The sequence below is a fragment of the Fistularia commersonii genome, chromosome 21 (assembly GCF_037954325.1).
Source record: "Fistularia commersonii isolate RoL2024-O1a breed Wild chromosome 21, RoL_Fcom_v1.0, whole genome shotgun sequence".
Classification (NCBI taxonomy): domain Eukaryota; kingdom Metazoa; phylum Chordata; class Actinopteri; order Syngnathiformes; family Fistulariidae; genus Fistularia; species Fistularia commersonii.
In genome coordinates, this window is record NC_141304.1 from 11,684,383 (window position 1) to 11,705,921 (window position 21,539).

Below are 21,539 nucleotides of genomic sequence, written 5' to 3' on the forward strand. Positions count from 1 at the left end.
ACACACACCACCCCATCCTCAGTGTCGGTTTTGTCTTTTTTTTAAAAAAAAAAAAAAAAAAAGGAAACGCCACCCATCAGAAAAGCTCCGTTCGATAATTATTATTCTATTTAAAATTATTTTTATTTTGCCGTTTCCTCGGAGGGAGGGGAATCGGATGGAGGCTCGACGTCTGGTTGGTCTCCGAAAGCGCAGCAGCTCCGCTCCCATCCGGACAGGTAAGAGAGCCGCTCCGCTGAATATACATTTCTTTTTACATTATTTATATTTTTAACGTTTTGCAAAAAAAAAAAGAAAAAGACCAATCGAGTGTATTATTTATGCGGGTAGTTGTAGAGCAGCGTGTTTCCATCGTGCACGCCGAGTTTTGCAGAGGATCAATATCAGCTTCACGTTTGTTAGTAAACCGCAGCCTGCATTTAAATTCAGAGTCGGGACTTTCACGGCGATTTGGATACGAAGAGTCGAAACCTTCAGCCAACGAAAAGTGGCTTAAAACAAGAAGAATAGCTAATCCCATCCGTTAAGATTAAGAATTAGGCTCTGCCACTTTCGCCAGATGCTGTCCCCCCTCTTATCCGTTTTAGATTCAATATTTTTCTCAAGATTCGATTAAGACACAAATAATAATAATAATAATAATTCTAAAAGGAAAAAAAAATCACATTACTAAGCAGTAAATGACGCGTGTTTTTATTCACTTGCACACTCGGGAATATATGTGACATCCCCGGAATTAAAAGACCCGTATATGTATATATTATTTATTTATAATGTGTTTTAAGAGTGGGGCGGGGTGCCTCCGACCCACGCGGAGGAGAAATGGATTATTGGGGTATCATCGGCGTGATATTGGTGACGACACAGGGGTTCGGCTGTCACGTTTAAGAAAAAAAAAAACACGCACAATGACCGGGGCGATGCGTTTTCATCGGCGGAGAGAGCAATGCCATCGGTACAATGGCGGAGCAGACACGGAGGGTGGGGTGGAGGGGGTCTGGGTCTGGGTCACCCCCCATCCACCCTCCTACCCAACCCGCCCCTCTCTTACCTGCTCTCCTGTCTGCATCTTTTGGATCGTGTGTGTGTCCGTGTATGTGTGTGTGTGTGTGCGGGAGAGGAGTGTGAGTGCGAGCGGATTCTTTAAATCACGCAGGACATCCGGGGAGTGGAGCAGCGTGATTGCTGGGGATTTTTAAAGTGCCCGGGAACTGAATTAAATATTCAGGATTTATAGAAACTGAGTTTCCATTTGTAGTACATATGTTATAACACACCAGTATATAAGAGCTGTACTTTCTAAGAGATTTGTGGACATTTTTGAGCGGTTTCACAAAAAGGATGAACACCAACATCTCCACATTTTCCAAAAGATTTAAAAAAAATGTCACGTCACATACCAGGCCTGTGTTTTCATTTTAACACCTGATCAGCTGGACATCAGCCCACTGAAAAAAATGTTGTGATGTCACAAATCCGCCTGTTAAAATCTAAATAATAACGATGAAAAAAAATAATAATCATAAATTTTCCAGAATATCCAGCCTCTAAAGCACCCGGGTGGTGTTACGAACCGCGCCGAACCTTTCAAGTGCAGGATCAGCAAGGGATCTCCGTGACATGAGATATGTTGCGTCCTGTCTCGAAATGTTATTATTCTGTGCACAAACTGCCCCAAATGGGAAGTGAGTGCGGCTGTCGCGGCGTCGTCCAGGCCCCCACCGGCCACCAGCCACCGCTCCCAGCAGATATATGGCCGTGCGTCTGGGTGCCGGTGGCTGCAAAGCCCCTTGGAGCCCGGGTTCGATCTAATTAGCTGCGAGTAAAGGGGACAATAATGCTTCAGCTGGTTTGTGTCATTCTCTTCTCCCTGGCTCTGCTTATCTTCACAAGACCCACATGGCTCTTCGTGCACACAAAGACTCAAACACACACACACACGCAATGAGACGCATTCGCGCGGTCACACACCTTCACTCTGGATAATGATGGATGACCGTGCCCAATGGGAACAAACAGGTAGATAAAGCCAATCCCATTTAATAACAGCATGGATCGGAATGATAATCTTGTTGTTCATTAGCCGCTGTGGCTGCACAGCGATACAGTTGTTACACACAGTTCTCACCCACTGCAGGAGGTAGGGGTGGGGGGTGGGGGGGGGTGGCTTGGTTCTCCAGACTGGGAGAGCATCTCTCTGCACCAAACAATGCTGCTGTGTCCTTGAGAAAGACCGAGGAAAAGCGAAATACCCCCCCACCCCCCGCACACACACACACACACACACACACACACACACACACACTCCATCCTCTCCTGTCTTTTGTTAAGAGCGAAGATACAAATGGGATTAATGAAGGTAGAAATTACAGAGAGCTAAATCCTGCTGAGTAATCCATTTGGCAAACATGCAAACAACAATGGGGCGCGCTTGCAGCGCCTCTAAGGCCCGGCGGTGTGCGCAACACACGCACGCTGACCGCGGCGGGCTGCTGAGGAGAAAGGGGGGGGGGTTGTAGCAGGTTTGACAGGAAAGAAAGAGACCACAGCACCGCAACCCCCGCAAAACGGAGAGCATCATTCGTTCATCCTTTCGTCGCACTAAGCGTGGAAGGTTTTTGTTTTTTTTTTCCACGCGAGAATAAATAACCCGCGTTAATGTGAGCGCGGTCCGTGTCGTTCCGCAGGTAATCCGTCCTCCGCAGACTAACAGGCGCTAATTTGTTGATTTTAGAGGTTGACAACCTCATCAAGCCGTTGCCCGGGGCAACGTGACAGCTACTTTACGACCGGGAGTCCGTGCAGGTACCGGCCACAGGATTAGACCTGCACAGCGTAGAGGGCGTGGATCCCCGCCACCCCCTCCCAACCCCCCCCCCCCCCACACACACACACACACACTCCACCCCCCCCGTGGATCATCTTGTGACGTCGGGATCCCGGCGACGGCGTGGCGCCCGTGGAGGCCCGGGGCGCACGCCGAGCATTCCCCGTTTGTCACACGCCAAAACAACAATTTACACACACATTAAATGTACCACTGCGATCCCCCCCCCTCACACACAAACGCATACACACTCACATTCTAGTATTATTTTCGCTTTCAGTAAAAATGTGCGTGTCGCGCTCGGATTAACAATAAACTATGGGAACACAATGTTAAAACAACGCTGTTGAAAGTTTTTGGGTGGATTAATACCACTTTGAACATTTTTTTTTTTCCCATACAGGTGAGCCCCCCCCACACACACCCAAACCCCCTTCCACCTCGCCCAGCTAAAAGAAAAAAGTGGCTGGGTGGGTTTTTGGATAGTATTCTTATGCAAACCGTGCGTGATGGCTGCGTCCACAAGACAAAACCCGCTGTTTTCACAGGAGGAATGCGCCGCCGCAAATTAAAGACAATTAGGCGCTCCCAGGACCGACGGGCCAAATTTGGGGGTCATAAATCGACTCCTCCTCTGTTGTTTTAAGAGGTGCTGATAAAACGCCTTGTATTTACATAACAACCCCCCCCCTTCAATAGAAAAAAATGCGGCTCGATCAGCGAATAAAGTCTTTAGAAGAAAACAAGCATGTTGGTGCGTAAACATGCACAAACAATACCAGTCTAAATTAGTTAACATTCCTGTTTTTTTTTTAATGGTTGGGTTCTGATAGATACGACATTTAACATCAAATATCACAACGCGGTGTTTTTTTTCCCAGAAATCTGCAGCCCCTCCTCGGGGGAAAATATCAGTCTTCAACCGTTAAAAAAGGGTTTATCACGGACCGATTGCTCATTCAGTGTGAGCCTCATGAGAGAAGCCCGAGAAATTACACCGCTGATTGATAAGTCTTTTAGTTTTTTCTCTTTTTTTTTCCGGCGGAGGCGGCCAGACGCAGAAAGAGGGAGAGTAGGATGCGGTGAGCCAATTGCAGCAAGCCTGGCTGTGATTGGCTGAGCTTGAAGCCCCGCCCACCGTGGCTTGATATGGGAATTTACTGGCGCCAGCCGCATCAGTCTGCGCCACATCTCATTAATGCTCTCGCACCGCACGGATCAGGAGGTTTTTACACATCCGATCTGCAGCAGCCTCTTTTTTTTCCTCCCCTCCCTCTCTCCTTCCCTCCTCCTCCTTCTTTCTCCTCCTCCTCCTCTCTCACCCCCCTCCCGGCGTCAGCTGATCCCCAAACCGCAACAGGTATCCGGAGGAAACGTTTGCATTTTTTTTTTTACCCTCCTTGTCTTTTTTTTTTTTTTTTCTTGTTGCCGGGATGCTTTTCTTCCGACGCTGAGACGCGCAACCGCCGAGACCAGCCTGTTCCGGGACTCCCGACGTGCGTAAAAACAAAGTTCACCTCACGTGTCTCCGATTTGGTTAGATGTAAACACGGAGGATCGGGCTTTTGCCGTGGAAGTGTGTGTGTGTGTGTGTGTGTGTGTGTGTGTGTGTGTGGAGGGGAGGGGGTTGAACACGCCGCTCTTTTAACATCCTTCTAAAAAAAAAAATTCCGTTTCTTTTGCAGGTATCGACGAGGAGAAAAGGAGGAGACCGGGTTATTTGAGGATTTTATTTCTCCGGTAAATAAGCCGAGTCTTTACGCAGCTAAGGGACTGTATTATAAGGAGGATTTAACTCCCCCCGCCGCCACCTCACACACACACCTTCGGAGGTAAACACCAGCCTAAAAACAAGCCCGACACAGAAGGAGGCATTCAGAGGGAAGGAGGCGGCCGAAGCTCAGCCATGGAGGTCGCGGCGGATCAGTCCCGGTGGATGGCGCACCACCACGCCGTGCTGAACGGCCAGCACCCGGACTCCCACCACCACGGCCTGAGCCACAACTACATGGAACCGATGGCACCTCTGCTGCCCCAAGACGAGGTCGATATGTTTCTGAACCACTTGGACTCTCAAGGGAACCCGTACTACACCAACTCCCGGGCCAGGGTCACCTACAGCCAAGCGCACGGTGAGACAGGCTTTAAAACGTCTTTGCAGCAGCAGCGGCTCGGAATCAAACTGCGAGATAAACTTATTGTGCATGAAAAAAAGTATAATAGGAGTTACAAAAATGCACGTGCATTAAAAAAAAAAATACGTGCAGATTTATTTATTTTTTGAATTTATTTATCCCACAATTTCCACCATGTGCAAATAATTTACCCGAAATGTCCTTAGTGACATTTCTAGTTGAAACATGAAAAAGGAATTTCTAGCAAATGACAGCGCGAGGAAAAGGAAGTGTGTCATTTAACCCCTCTCTGTTGGGGCAGGGGTTTCTGCAGGGGAGAGAGAGGGGAGAGAGAGAGAGCCACTTCCCGGATATAAAATAAAAACCGCAAATTTACTAATAACAATCTTTACTCGGGGAGCTGCTGCCGATGAAATTACTGCCCTGCAGATACAGTTTGCTGCTTTAGCTGTTTCTCTGGAGGATCTGATCTCCTCGAAACTGACAAGGCTGTGCGAGGCTTCTCCTCCACATGGAAACCCGTATCTGTCTTTTAGAATTAGGATTTTGTTGAAAGTTAAATGTCGGGCTTGGGTGATTCTGGCCTTTTTTCCGGTAAGAAATGCGTTTGTATTCCCTCCCCGTCGTGCTGTGAAAGGTGCGATTCACGAAAGAAAAAGTGAAATTCAAAAACGTCTTTTGTTTTTTTTTTTTTGTTGTTTTTTTTTATTTTAATTCCAGCTCGCCTCGCTGGGAACCAGGTTTGCCGGCCACACCTTATCCACAGCCCCGGTATTCCCTGGCTGGACCCCGGAAAAGCAGCCCTGTCCGCGGCCCACCACCATAACGCATGGGCGGTGAGCCACTTCAGCAAACCCGGCCTCCACCCCACCGGCTCCGGCTACCCCTGCAGCAGCAGCACCGGCACGGCTCCGGTGTCGTCTCTCACCCCGGCGTCTCACTCCAGCCCGCACCTCTACAGCTTCCCCCCCACCCCGCCCAAAGACGTGTCCCCGGACCCGGGGCCTACCTCCCCGACCTCCACCTCCACCCGGATGGACGAGAAGGAGTCGATTAAGTACCAAGTGCCGCTGGCGGACGGCATGAAAATGGAGAGCTGCAGCCCCCTGCGCGGCGGCCTGGCCTCGATGAACGGCCAGGCCCCGGCCACGCATCACCCCATCCCGACCTATCCGGCCTACCCCCTGCCCGCACCCCACGACTACAGCGGCAGCCTCTTCCACCCGGGCAGCCTGCTGGGGGGGTCTTCCTCCAGTTTCACGCCCAAATGCAAAAGCAAAGCCAGGTCGAGCTCAGGTGAGTCTCACTTGAGTGCATCGTGTTCATTTTTTGCATGTATTTTTATTTAAATACAAGTGAATAGATCTGTATTTAAAAGAGAATTTACTTTTACAATAATTACCAAATTATTATATATTGTAGGTTGTTTGTTTTTAAAGTTAAGGTTCTGCTCCAGCTTATTTTGCCTCTTCTCTACATGTATGTATACTTCTCGAAAGTTCATCTAACTTAGAAGGGGGGCAACTTGTTGCTCCTTGGACACAAAAAACAAGATGGCCCTTTTCTTCCCCCTTCCAAACTCGCCTTGTTGATTTGTTTTATCTCTGCGATCGCATCTGTAAACACCTTGGCTTCAGATATAGTCGAAACCGACATGAAACTGGAGTTGGGCGCTCTCCCTCACACTCACCTCAACTTTCTCTTATAAGGAGAAAAAAAACTCATTGCAACATGGCTTTGAAAAAAAAATATATATATATATTGGCAAACAAAAATTGTGTTTGGCAAAAGATGAAAACAAAATTACAACTATAATAAAACTTTTGTTTCATCACTTAAAAGGGGTATCATGTAACACGGTGACCTCATGTACACACATTTCTTCCATTTTTAAGTGGCCTTTATTGCAGTTAAACACACACACACACACACACACACACACACACACACACACACACACACACACACACACGGAGTCACGACGCCCTGGCTCCTGCCATATCCTGTATACCTCCGAGTGAACAAATCACGACCTCCACCCCCGCCCACCGCCCGTCCTAACAAAGAGCAGGCGACAGAGCCCCGCTGTTTGTGTTCTTAAGCCCCGGCCTTGGCGCTCCACAGTGGAGGCACCGCCGGCCGCGGAGGAGAACACTCAGCATCGTGTCCTATCGAAAAAAAAAAAAAAAAAAAAAAAAAAACACCAACTCGACTGTTTTTAGCTTAAAAAAAAGAAACATGCAAATAAAATTAAAAAAAAAAAAAACAGGATTAAAAGAAAAAGCAGTCTGGACGAGCACCTGATTCAATAGAACTGTGAGTTAGGGTGGGGGGCATTAGAAGGAGAGGGGGTGGGGGGGTTGAAAAACATTTCTGTCTGGAAATGGCTGTAATTTTCCTACATTGTTGCAGCTGCTGAATAAATGCACCAGCAGAACAGCGGACAAGTTGCTCCCCATGTTAGCGGCCCGGTTATCAAAACTGCCATCCATTGTCCCAGTGTTGTTGCCCCCGCCCACCCGCCCAATACACCTGGGCAGCGCTCACAGGCAGATCCTCAGACTGATGGGAGCTTTTGAAGCAGAGAAATGTTAGACTGTGACATTTAGAAAGGAGCTGGCCAGACTACGCTCGAATCAGTTACACAAACATATCAGCCGCGGTGATAAAAAAAAAAAGACTCTTATCACTCAAAGTGATGTCCAGTGCTAGTAATGGTGATTGATTGTTGTACAAAATGCCACAATGACATTTCAGCTGTCAGCAACATATACCTTGCAGTGGCGCCGCATCCTGTTGAGCCCCCCGAACCAAGAACTTCTCCTTCTACCCTTTTCTCACAAAGCTTTTCATCTTCACACTTTTTTTTTTTTTTGCCAAATTAAATTTCAACACTTAACATTACATGACCCTCCCTCCCCCCACCGCTGGTGATGAATATTTATAGTATTATAGCTTACGCCTTAATGTGGTTCCCAGATTCGCAAAAAGACTCGGGAGGAAGAGACGGGAGGTACAAAAAAAAGGGCTGAGGTGCATTTCAAAAGGAACATAGCTTTTTGCTCAGGTCAGATTCTATTGTGGAGCAAAGGGAGGGACTTTGGGTGTCGCTGGCATTATAACAGGAATAATGAGGTGATGCTCAGGGGAGAGAGGGATACTTGAATTAAATGAAACGGTCCGTTTAGCAACAGGCTTTCGGGGGCTGGGGTGGCCGGGGGAGAACGGTTAAAAAAAAGAAAGCCCCTTTTTATTTCCACTTATCCCACAAACGAACAGTCCGTGTTAAAATGTCATTTCAGTTTTTTCGTTCGGAACCCCACAAATTCCATCAAAATCAAAACATTGTCGGAGTTAAAGCCACGATGATTGTTGAGTTATTTGCAGGGACACCTAATGTCAACGTGAACTTCGGTTTCACGTTTTTGGCCCCCTTGAGCTGATAAATAATGTAGTTTTAATTTGATTGCGGGTCTCATTCGTCTTGTTGGACACCTCTGGACATGTTCTGGCCTCCGCGCTCGGGATCAGTTTACATAGGTGTCTTTGTCCACGGTCGCCATGCTCATTGCTGAACGCGGTCAGCGCACGTGCTCTTTTTATCCGGGACCATCCAGGTGATCCCTCTGTGTCCGGCTTCTGCGGCGCCGCTGACCCTCAGTGAATTTTTTAATTATATAAAATTTCCTCTTGTCTCCTCTTGAATTATATGCAGAGGGCCGTGAATGTGTAAACTGCGGTGCCACCTCCACCCCTCTGTGGCGAAGGGATGGTACCGGCCACTACCTGTGCAACGCCTGTGGACTGTACCACAAGATGAACGGGCAGAACCGGCCGCTTATCAAACCCAAACGCAGACTGGTGAGTTCTACTTCTCTCTCCATCCCTGTGCTCTGGGTGAAGGCACCCAAATATGAGCACAAAGCAGATGCCGGCAGCACAATTCCAGGAAAGTTATATTTTCCCTATGATCTTCCTGGAATTGTTTGTCCCTCTCACCCCCTGATGATCCGCCTTCATGGCCTGTTACAATACTGCTACTATTGCCATTGTTCCTGCTATCATTATTGCTGGTACTTCTGATACTGTCACTGATACCAATGCCCATGCTGCTTTAGTTAACACCACGCTCGAGTAAATGAAAAGCATGGACACGTAACATTCCTGTTGCTGATGCACAGCCCCTTCTGCCTTTAACCCCGCCGAGGTCGGACACGTTTCCGTGTGGCAAAGGCTTACTGACGGAATGGATTCCATATAATGTGGTCAAAATGTATTATAGTTGTTTTTAACCTAATCGATCAAACTCAACTAAATATATAAACAGTGTTTAGATTTAAAATATGAGGGAAAGAATGGGATATGAAAAAAAAACCATTTGATATTATAAACAGAGACTTAATAGCAAAAAGCTCATCGTTGCTCATTATAGGGGTTGATAAATCAGTGTTTCTCAACAAAATCTAAAAAGACAATATTGTCATAAGTATAAAGTAATAATTAGATCTGAGGTTATCATTTTATTATTATTTCTTTTAATTAGACAGATTGGGACACCTCAAAGTGTGGGCTCGTTGGTGTCAATGGCGTGGCCGTGATTTGCCTGTTTTCCCAATTCGTTATTTACAGGCTTGACGGTTGAAACAATGAAGGTCAAACGCATTTTTTTTTAAAAAGAAAACATTAACCTGCATATTATTCTTTAGCCTGGTTCCTTGAACACTTTTTTTTTTTTTGACTGCGTTGCTGCTCCACGAAAGGTCCATATATATTTTTTTTTTCCACTGGCTCGACTGCGTGCGCCTGTAGCTTTTTGCATTTTGCAGCTCAAGTGTTTGTCAGAGTTGTGTTCAAAGGGGCATCCAGTTGTTTCCTATCCGGATATCTGCCCGGCCCAGATAAGGAAGTCAGGCTCCCGGCTGTTTCCGCCTTCAACCAGCGCGCTGCATTCTCCATGGCCAGACTGACATATACTGTAAAGAGATTATCACAACACTGGAGGAGCCGCTTATGTGCTGTGGAGAGACAGACCGTGAGGGCGGCCATTGGAAAATAAATGGATTTATGTTCCCCTTTTTTTTTTTTTTCTTCTTTTCCTCTGTTTTGTTTGACTTTATCGTCGTTGCGGGCGCACCGGTGAACCACGTGACGCGCCCGTTCGCTCCACGCGTCACCGTCTCTCGTCCCCGCACGACGACGCCGCCGCCGCCGCAACTGCATCTGACCCGCAGAGTAAACGTTTCTCCACCTGAAGTTGATTAACAGAAAAAAAGCCAAAAGAAAACCTGGATGCCGCTCGGAAAGCATAAGAGCCCGGGGGGTGGGGAGAGATAGAGAGGGAAAAGGAGGAGGAGGAAGAGGAGGGGGTTCTTGCATGTAAAGTTAATGTTTCTTATTATGTGTGAAGAATTGATCCGTAATGGACGCGGGAGCACGTTGCCAGGCAGGACACCGGCTTTTTTTTGCAACGACTTGTAGCCCAGTTTTCTCGGATCACGACAAAACAGAGAAGTTTTGTTTTTTTTTTAATACAAGGGCTGCATTATAGGACGTTTAAAACTGGCGTACTTATTTAATTCATTAGAAACAATTATTAACAGCAGACGGGCGCAGACAGACTGCACAAAAAAAAGAAATGTCCTCGTATCTTAATGCACAAATAAGTAAATACGATCATGGCAGTGGCGGTCTGCGTTTCTAATTGATTTAAATATTTTTTTCCAGTCCGTGTTTCGCCGCTTTTGAAGTTTTTTTTCTCCCTCCCCCCTCAGCTTGACCAGTTCTGTGGTTTAAGTTCGACTATAAAATACACTCGAAAAACAAACACACGCACTAAATTCTACTTTTCCACGCGGATGAGTGTGGAGGTGGCCGAGTGTGACACCCCGACGCGTCTGAACGGCTTTTCATCCTCTTGTTTTTTCTCCCTCCCCACTCCCACACCCACTCCCACTCCACAGTCCGCGGCACGACGCGCGGGCACCTGCTGCGCAAACTGCCAGACCACCACCACCACCCTGTGGAGGCGCAACGGGAACGGGGACCCGGTGTGCAACGCCTGCGGCCTTTACTTCAAACTGCACAACGTAAGTAGCCCGAAAGGAGGAGTGTGTGGGGTGTGTATTGTGGGGTTTGTGTGTGTGTGTGTGCACGGTGCTGGTCTTTAGCTGGTCAAGTGGGCGGACAGCTCGTATCGATTCAGACGCGGAGCAAGTGTGAGAGTGTCAAAGCAAAGCCAGCTCACCCTGTGGAGCAGAACCAACCGCCACCCCTCCAACCCCCTCCCCGTCTTCTTGTTGTTTTTTTTTTTATATATAATTCATTAATCCATCGTTGCCTCAATGGGAGGCGTTACTCCCTGGAGAGGCTGCAGGGTGCAACTTTCATTCATGGTAACGGCGTCAGTTACACTGATGGGGGATTTGTCTGAGGCTGGTTCTTTCAGTTCCAGCCAGGCCCTTATCCCCATGTGTTCATATTGACCACCGCCACTGTGTTTGGTTTCTAAATTACACAAAAGCCGAAAACGCCCCCCGACTCACCTTATAATTCAGCCATATATGCAAAGCAGCTGCTTATCATTTATAGCTTCTATTTTGCCCCAGTCCTAATTAGAATTTTGGGGGGGTTACAATGAACAAAGTGAAAACGTGCGTTGTTTTCCCGGTGATATAAGTGAACTGGAATTCACAGCAAAGTAAACCTTAAAGAAACGCGAAAAAGAGATATTTGTGTCATGAGTTGCCGCTTTTGTCTAGGATGCCGTGATCTAATGCGCTGCTCCCTGCAGGTCAACAGACCGCTGACCATGAAGAAAGAAGGCATCCAGACACGCAACCGCAAAATGTCCAGCAAATCCAAGAGGAACAAGCGCTCGGGGGACGGCTTCGACGAGCTATCCAAGTGCATGCAGGACAAGACCTCTCCGTTCGGCGGTGCCCCCGGCCTTACGAGCCACATGACCCACATGGGTCATCTACCCCCCTTCAGCCACTCCGGACACATGCTGCCAACTCCTACGCCCATTCACCCTTCATTCGCCCACCCCCACCACTCCAATCGCTCACCAGTCTGGGCCGAGCCTCACTGAGGCCCCCCTAGACCCCATGACTTTCGCCGTGTCGCCATTAGCATTAAATGGCCCCCACATTGCGCCGGAAGCTGTGCAGACTTGTTGCATCATGTACAGTGGTTGGAAGGGAGGAACTTTCAGTTGGACTTAATAACCGAGGGGCCGCTTCAAGTCTCGACTTCAGTGATGGAGCGATGGAACTGGCGGGCCTTCTGTGGACTCTGTGAAGAGCTTATGCCATGAAGGCCGCCCAGGAATGGAGTGAACGGACACAGTTGTCATTCCTTTTTTTTTTTTTTTTTTTTTTTTGCTTATTTTTACTAAGTCACTTTGGTACCCACCTCTCTTTGACCCTGTTACAGGTGACTCATGAGAGCGCTTAAAAAGAACCTCTGTTTTTCACCTCATCTCATTTTGAGGATTCACGCGCCCAGTTCATCCTCGGGCTGTAACTGCTGTGGACACACCTTCCTCTCTGGAAGTCGAACGCCTGGGCGATCACCGAAAAGCCGCGGACCCAGACTACAGTACCCATAAACCAGTGCGCTCCTCATGCTGGATTGTACTCCACCAAAATGTTCACCTGGTTTTAATAATGGCCTTTTATGGAAAAAAAAGACACAGTAAATAGAGTGTTTATAAATGCTTAATTGCTATTGTTCTTATATTTGATGTTATAATTATTGCTACAATAATTTATTTTCACTCTTTAAGCTTTCGTCAAAAACACATGGAAACTATTATGAATTCAATTTCATGGTTATTACGCAAGGAAAAACACTGACCTATCCTAGATGAGAAGTCCATGAGCTGTACGTTTTTATCATTTTCCATCTCACAGAAGTAAAGAAAATAAAGTTTAATACTGAAGCAAAACCTGTCACTGCCTTGTTACTTAGTCCGTCTCCTTTTAATCTTTTTTTCTTTTTTGCATCTAAATGTAAAACCATTAAGTAGCTGTATTTTACAAAGAACCCCGTCTGGATGTGCCATTGACCCCGTGTGAAATTGCCTAAAAAGCATCCACACAAGAGTTCAGCGGCTTCTTGGCAGCTCCGTCCAGACGAATGTCTTACCTACTTAACTGACCACGGGGTGGTTTTGAGGGTAGCAATTTAATTGACTGGATAAAAAAGCCACTTGGCTTCATGACACACAATGATACACTTAATGACTAACAGCGATGATGCTCTCTTACCAATCACTGGGCCGTGCTGTTTTTTTTTTTTTTTTTTAGTTACCTGGAACACAAAAAGGGGGGAGGCCATAAAAAGTACCGGACATCACCCAAAATTTTCCCTGAATTAAAAAAAAAAAAGAAAAATAGGAAGTTGGGAGTATAGTGGGGTCAGTACTACAAACCGGAAAAGCAGCATTATAGACACAGGCAAACGTATGATGAAGAGTGCTTGATTATTAAAATCATAAGCGATATCAGATGTATCAAGGATAGCTCTGTGATCTTTAAAGCGTGGAAATGCTTTGGTAAGGCTCCTCCTCTATCTGTGATGGCACGTTGTTAAGAGAAGGCTTCTTTGTAGAGCTAAAGGCCCCGGGCTGGACTATTGTACCCAGACAGCAGGCTCCAACGATGGGCTCCGCAGTTATGCATGCCCATGTGCACGCACATGCATGCTTGCGCGCACACACACACACACACACACACACACACTTACTCTAAAATACAAACAACCAAGCCAAATTCACACCATTATTTCATCAAGTAATGCACACAACATCCCCTTTTTAATCTCCCAGCCAGAGTTTTTTTAATGCTACAAATACTGAGTCATGAGTGAAGTTCAGAGGGAGTTGTTGTCCCTGTGTCTACAGCCTCTCTTGGCTGCGGTGATTGGAGTGAGAGGAAGGACAGCGGGTCTTTAGCGGGAGAGAGAAGAGGAAGGAAAGGCAATCAGGCGACCTGAGCAAACACGTGGGGGTCTGCTCAGACCCTTTGCACACAGATGTTCATGCAGCTGAGGCTGCCAGGAAGCAGGCGTCGACTTGGTTTCTCCCTCATCCCTTTTTCTTTCTATGTTTTTATTTCGATTCTTTTCCCACCATCAACTTTTTCTCTTTCAACACTTGTATTTTTCTGTTACTGTCCGCCATACTTTTCCCTCTTTGCTGGTAACCCCCCCCTCCCCCTTCGCTCCCATTTGGACAATTACGCTAAAATAAAGGGGTCGAAGAAATTTCAAACAGAGCCAGACACTAATGAGTCTGCTCGATTAGGGCCAATTTGAGGTCATCATCACTGAGTTCAGCGTGCCCTCACACACCCACAGAACAAACCATCCGATTAAAGAGTCCAAAGTCGACTTCTACCCCTCCCTGAACCCTCCGCCCGACTCACATCTGCTGGACTGCAGCGAAGGCCGATTTACTCGGGATTCCCGGAGGCTTGATCACTTCAAATTGGAAATAATGTTTGTTTCTGGATTTTTATAGGCACTGTTTTATTTCATGACAGGCTCAAGAACTTTGTTGTCAGCGAAAGCTTCATCAGTCAATACGCCGTTAGTCTGCGAACGCGTGCTTACAACTCGTGGACTATATCAGTGTCCTTTTTTTAGAGTGGGGGGGTTTGGAACCCCCCCTCCCCCCCACCTCCGTCAACTTACTGAACACCAGTGAAAATGAAACACTCAGCTGCCAAGAGGCAGGCTAGCTCTGCGTGTGCAGCGCAGCACTGTGAGGGCTGTGCTGTGTGCAAGCCACGGCTCCAGCGGGTTGTGGGCTGCTGCAGCCAGCGAGCCTGCTCAGCTGGGCTTGGCCAAACTCCAGGAGCTCGAGAGGGGGGGACAGAGAGAGCCAGCACTCTTCAATGAGGCCCTCCAGAGGGAAAGAACAGTCCTCCCAAAAATAATATAGCAGTCTGCCAGGCCAGTGACTCCCAGAGCTGCCTTCTCCTGAACGCGCACGTCCAGAGACATGAGCATGCACGTGTACGTACGCGCCAACAAGGACAGTGTGTGTGACAAAGCCTCTCATGTTTGACACAGAGGCAGTGTTTGTGTTTGCGGGAAGCGGGGCAGCATTTCATTTCCTAAGGCTGCGAAGACATTAGGTACCAGCCACATGACATGTACATTTGCTCTTGAAATAAATATCTGTTCAGATTGGTGATGCTTTTACATGCCGTAATATGAGGATAATGTGCAACTATCATTATTAGATCAACAACCACAGAGGACATGACATCCTTTTCAAACTGACCTTATGAATAATGCTCAACAAAAAAAAAAAGAGCCATAAATTGTAATGGTTCTTATCTTTGCGATCAGAGAGACGTCCAATTGCAGAGATGAAGCGGGAAGCTCCAGATGCAGCAGCAGGGTGAACATGGTGGCCACCTAGATCACAGCATGGAGAGGTTTACGACTTCAACCTGGAACTGGACGTTTCGACTCATCATGACTCCCTCCCTCATAGACCCCCCCACCACCTCCCCGCTCCTTTTTGGAGTTTGTCCTCTGCAACCCTTCCACCACCATCTCTCCTTGCCTCGCTGAGCCCCATGTAATGCACCATCACCCCCCCCCCACACACCCCTCTGCTACTCCCACTCTTTCCTTGTCTCCCACTCCCCCAATGTATTTGTTTTTTCATTAAATTGAATTAGGGGAATCAAAAGGTATCCCAACCATTCCTTCACAAAGTTGAGTTAGGGAGAGAGGGACACTGAAGATGAAAGGAAGTGGAGTGCAGTTCAGATGCAGGTCTTAGTGTGTGTGTTGCAATGGGGGTTGACCTTTGCTTGGGCCTAACTAAAAAAAGCATCACTCTTCCCTAAGACCCCTAGAAGGATATTAACACGGCAAGACAGGACAGTCCTGAAATAAAATAAACACTTGACATATTTTCCTGCGTTTATCTGTTACGGAGTTAGTTGCTTGTTTCTTCCTATTGGTCCTCGTGAATAACTTTTATCTCGTTTTTCTTCTGTATTTGTTCGGAACACAAAGCAATGCAGGGACAGAAAATCCTGTTTGGCATTAATGAGACAGCAATGCTTGTGCTTACACCGAGGTGTATGCTGATGGATGAGGTTGGATCTTAAATTCGACACATAGCTCAGGCGATTTGCAATCAGCATTACGAAATACCCCAATAACCAAGTGGAAGAGCTGCAGACTTTAGAGGGGTGTGTTTTCGACGAAGGTAGAAAAAAACTGAAGGTAATGTTAAACAGTGAGAAAGAAATAAGCCTCGGCACCAAAAAGAAAACAACGCCTCTTTACTTTTTAAAGTTTTCATATGGGAAAAAAAAATCAAGTGTCATCAGCAGGATATCTGGGCCAGAAAAGCACAAAAAGCACGGCAAGAGATCATCATCATCGCACTTAATACTCTGTTCCCTCCTCCAAATACACACACACACACACACGCACACACACACACACACACACACACGCACACACACACACACACACACACAGTGAAATCAAAAGAAATGTTTCCATCTGAACCAAAACCATCTGTCTGCATCTTCAAAGGGATTTCTTCAAAGTTTAATGCATCGCTTGATTTCAAATTATACATATTTGAAACACTTGAATTTTATTTCATCCATCGAGTTTCACTTGCTCATTTTAATTGCGAGCTACAAACCCATTTGGTATGATAGCATATTGTATGTATGATTTAAACAGATCTGACTGCACTTTCTACTTTCTAGTTTTAGGACAACAGCAGTCAACTGGTGCTACATCATGAAAATCAATCAATAAATAATATTTTCTCTGTGTTTTTACAAAGTATGGCAGTTTATCATAATTCAGATTTGCCCACATGAGGCACAATTTGGCTTTGTGTTTTTAGTCTTTAAATGTATTCTAGGGCACTCTTTAATTTTGATTCTACCAAAGAACAAGCTCAATGCTTGGGAAATTAATGATGAATGCAACAGAAGTTCTTAAATTACTTGCACGCACAATTTAACATCAAGTCTGCGTGTATGGCAATTTCATATACGAAGCCAACTGAGTAGAAAGAGTTGTTTAAAAATGTTTTAATAGGTCACATTCAGAGCAGTTGTATGGGAACCAAAAATAAACATATTCTTTTATGGACTCATAAAAAAAAAGACAAATTCAGAGAAATACAGAGAATTAAAAGAGTCTCCTGGGAAAAATTCAGCGAAACACCTGCTGAAAGCTTTTTTTGGAAGGAACCTCGGATTGTACTCGAGAATAAATCTAATATTTTAGTAATAAACCATAGCATGTAAAGGAAATGTAAGCGTTGACAGTAACAACGGACACTCATAGAAGCCGAGTTGACAGATTGTCAGCGATGACCTTCGCTGACAGGATACAACCACATCCTGACCTGCCAGAACACCCAATCTCACCGATGATCTCTTCAAACGTCAGAAATTAATTTGAAAAAGTGTTTAGATCTTGCATTCCTTTTTCCATCAACGTGCTGGTTACAGTCAGTAAACCACCTCTTTGACTGACGGCATGAGTTTCCAAAGCAATTAAAGAGAGAAAAACAGGAAGCGAGACTTTGAACAGGAAATACTTACATTGTGGCATTAGCACCAATTAAGACAAGGGGTTTGGGAGGGACAGTGGTAAGAGACTGATTACAAGAGGGCAAAAGTTTGAATGGTGTCAGAAGAAACCTGCTTGGGAGATTTCATCCTGCTTGCTTTTCTTGTACTTGGTGAGATCACATGATGATAACTATAACCAATTAAATCTAAGGGTATTTTGGCAATAATAATGACAAAAACTAGTTGCTCTATCATCTATTAGGTAGAAAAGAAACATTCCAGAAATTGTAAAATTGATTGCGTCTGTGACGGTTCTCAGGTCATGGTCTATAATAGTCAGATCTTCTTGTGGAAAATGAACTTTGTTTAGTTTCTTGGAAATGTTTTACCTCTCATCCAAGAAGCTTTTTCAGGGCTGAAGAAGCCATAAAATGAATTTTAAATACATACATTTAGAGCAGAATGCAGAATGAAATGGTAAAAGAAGGCAGTTGATTGTCTCTAATACTGAATTGAGCTTCCAGTGGTGGTGGGGATTTCACCTTGTTGCTCCTTTTTTTGGTTTGAAAAAGCAATTTCTACATGGAACTTAGCAATAACGCGGTTTAGGGATGCATGGAAATACACACTTTTAGCTACTTTTTCATGGTTCCTGATGAACTTCCCGTCTCAAACGAGTTAACCACTTGTCAATCTCAATTTCAAAGGATGTTACTCAGTCTCTCAGTCTGGCGCCCTCTTTTTATACACAGTCGCGTTGAAATGAAGCATTCAGCTCGCCTAATCACATGAACTTGCAGCAATACAAATTAAGACCTTCATGAATTAACATCATTCATCTGACTGTCCCCACTCTCTACCGTGCTCATACATTCTTTTCTAAATAAGTGAGTGTGTAATCAGCTTAAAAAGGTAGCGGTTACAGACAGGGCGTGGACATGCAGAACGGCCCTCTTGTCTCTCAACTTGCCCGAAAAATTAGGTCAGTCCCATCTCACCTGGGACGAGGGGCATTCAGGAGGTTCACCTGGAACAGGTTGTGTTCAGATCTCATTCATGCATTTTTCTGCTGCGCTGAGGCACCCTACCTGCCTGCTCCGACAGACAAATCCATCCCCACTGTCTGAGGACAAACGAGCCCATTCATCTTGAGGCTCCCATTGACAAAACAGGGAGCAAATACAGTACTCATGCCCTAGAAGGCTCTGGGGAGTGAGTGTCTGGACCCGCCATCCCCTTCCACGCCTATATAATATCTTCACCATTCCCAGAACTCGCTCCACCCAATTAGCTTTCACAGGCAGGTAACTGGAGAAAGGTAAAATGGGACAGTCCAGGGCACAATGGCACCGAGCCAGGAGTGAGAGGAAAGATCCCGGTGCCTACCCCTGGATGGGCCCTCTGGACTCTCCCACAGGGACTTCCTATGCCCCGCTCAGACACCCAAGCTATTCATCTACCCATTGTAAGCTTACGATGGTTACTAGTCAGGTGGATTAAGTATCAGGACTGTTGAGTGGTTTGTTCTGAATACAGCATACTTCCCTGGCATCGTTGTGCTTGTCCTCACAAGCCATGAAACACACTGTAACCTTGCATTTACACTGCAAACAGCGACACGTAGGGGAACACAAACTTGCCGATCGATGCCCGGCACAATCGTCGACTTACGTAACGTTACCACGGACACATTTATTTAATGGTTAATTCCAGAGGTGGCAAGATTCAAAGTTATATTGGTGGTGCAAATAGCATGTACGGATGTGGCCATTTTTTAAAAGAAGTCGTTTCGCTGCGAAAAAAAAAAATGATGCAACAAAGCGGAGCCAGAAACAACTTCTGAAACAGACAATTCTGCAATTATTAACACGAGGGCTCCCAGTGTTGACACATCGAATTCATCAAAAATTATTCACATAAATACAATCAAGAACCAAGTTACCCAGAGTCAAGAAAAACTGTGGACAAGAAAGCATTTAAGTCGTGATCAAAAAATAAATTAAGCAAAGATACATTTGCTTAAAAGACATTTTTTGTATGTAAGCATCTAACAGCTGTTTAAAATCACAAAATACAAAAAGGTCAGATTGTTTTGATTAACTTTTTCTCATTCTTAAAACAAATGACGGAAAATGTCAGAGAGAGAAATTGTGGTTGGTCAGTGCAAGTAGGCATTAATAACGGCACATTTTATTTATGTATTTTTTTCAGATAAAAAAGTCCTTGGAACCCGCTCATACGAAAAGTTGTTTTTCAGAGTCATTGTGGTTTACATCATACAGACTAGTGGTTTTCACGGGGGCAGATAGGTTCACTGCACATTGCACAATCCAATCGCTTATGAAAATTTACCGTGGATGGTTCGAACTTCATGGCTGTACTGGAAATCTCTGTGTTTTTCCAAAAACAAAAAACAGTGGCTTCATTTTTGAAGGATTTTGATCTTATACTAGGAGGCAGATCAGGGAGGACTGGATCTATATTTGAAAGTCTGATAGAAGGAATAAAAAAAAGCTGGGCAGGTTTAATTTCATTCCTGTTGATCGTGTCACTCATGTAAACACACAAGGCAAAGGTATTTCTTGATGACTTCACAGAGATTTTGTTGTGTCTCCTGTTTTTGTGTGCTCAGTGGTTGTCAGGTTTGTAGAGATATTCAACATAGATAGCAAAAACTGTCCCAGATACTTCTTTGGCTGAAATTTGGCCTGGAATAATGCGCTAACTTCAGTTGTGGCTACACATGGGTCGACTTGCATGTAAATGGGCATACATATGACACGTAAACACTTGCAATCCGGTCTTGTTCAAAATATCTGGGTCCAACAGCAGATTATGTCCAAAAATACATGATTCTGGGACAAACAAAAGACACAGAGAGGCCGGTCAGTTTCGATTTACATGTTTTTTTTGGGTGCTCAAAGACATCTGTACCTTCTTTGATACTCTTCAAAAGCATCCTGCCTCTTCAGCAGCCACTACACTCGTGGACAATATAACTGGCTACAGTATAAATAGTCATGGCTACTAAAAATTTGCCAGCGTAAAGCACTCTTGTTATGATAAAAATCAACAGAACAAAAGGCGACGGTCTTGAAAGAGTCCTAGATTTTACCACCAATCTATCCTGGTGCAAAAGGTTGAAGATGGGACAGATATACAAGATAAACGCATTACAATGACATAAAATAAGCCACAAAAAAGCAATGACAGAGTGTGAACCTCGAGAGGTGATAATGAAGTTGCCAAGCTGTCCCCACACTATTTGTAATTCATGCTACATCGTCATCGTTCTCACATGTAATGGGAGCCGTTGATGATCATTATTGTTTCTGCCCTTTAAACTAGCTGGCTGCTGATTGACGATTAGGAAAATAAACTCAGTGCGATTTGATAACTGGATGTGAATTGAATGGTTGACAGATATGAGTATAAAAAAAAAAAACATAACTCTTTTGGGGGGGGGGGCATCTGTAATATTATTGCTGAAATTACCAACCTATGACTTGTCTAAAGGGTAAATATGTGATTTTTTTTTACTGTCTTACACTTTAATCAGTGGGACAATGTGCTTCATAAACAACCATTAAACCACTGCAGGGTCATGTTGAAAAGCGGTGAAAAAAGATGAAAGCATTGTTTCTCTGGGGCATACTTGTGGAGGCGATGAGGATTAGATTCTAACATTAGATAACATGGGAAGAAGGAAATTTCTGATATTTTTTGACATGACAGTGTTCAATTAAACATGTATCATTCCTTTTCAATATGGCCATAATAATATAAATAGTATTAGTCAGCATTCCAATGGAAATGCAAAATAATGAATCCCAGCGATAAACCCAGTACAGTCGGAAGTCTCGTTTCCAAGAGAATCACATGAGATTCGGAGAATGGACTGGACACAAACAACCTGCTCTTCAACTGTATCTCTGCATTTATGTTTGGAATTCTATAAACCAGTTTCAGGGAAGGAGACATGCGCAGGCCTGCAACCATTTC

At 45.3% G+C, this 21,539-nt stretch overlaps 1 protein-coding gene across 2 annotated transcripts; it reads left to right on the top strand.

Moving 5' to 3' along the window:
• The first annotated feature begins 3,965 nt into the window (after positions 1–3,965).
• gata2a (GATA binding protein 2a) lies at positions 3,966–12,910 on the top strand. 2 transcript variants are annotated; one of them, XM_086169047.1, is made up of 6 exons: positions 3,966–4,323; positions 4,513–4,959; positions 5,683–6,257; positions 8,665–8,823; positions 10,923–11,048; positions 11,753–12,910. In XM_086169047.1, exons 2-6 carry the CDS (start codon positions 4,734–4,736, stop codon positions 12,050–12,052), a joined length of 1,386 nt encoding a protein of 461 aa, XP_086025173.1. In that variant the 5' UTR covers positions 3,966–4,323; positions 4,513–4,733; the 3' UTR covers positions 12,053–12,910. The 2 variants fall into 2 exon arrangements, with proteins under 2 accessions (XP_086025173.1, XP_086025174.1); XM_086169048.1 differs by having other exon boundaries at positions 3,967–4,323; positions 5,683–6,258; positions 8,678–8,823.
• Positions 12,911–21,539: the final 8,629 nt, after the last annotated feature.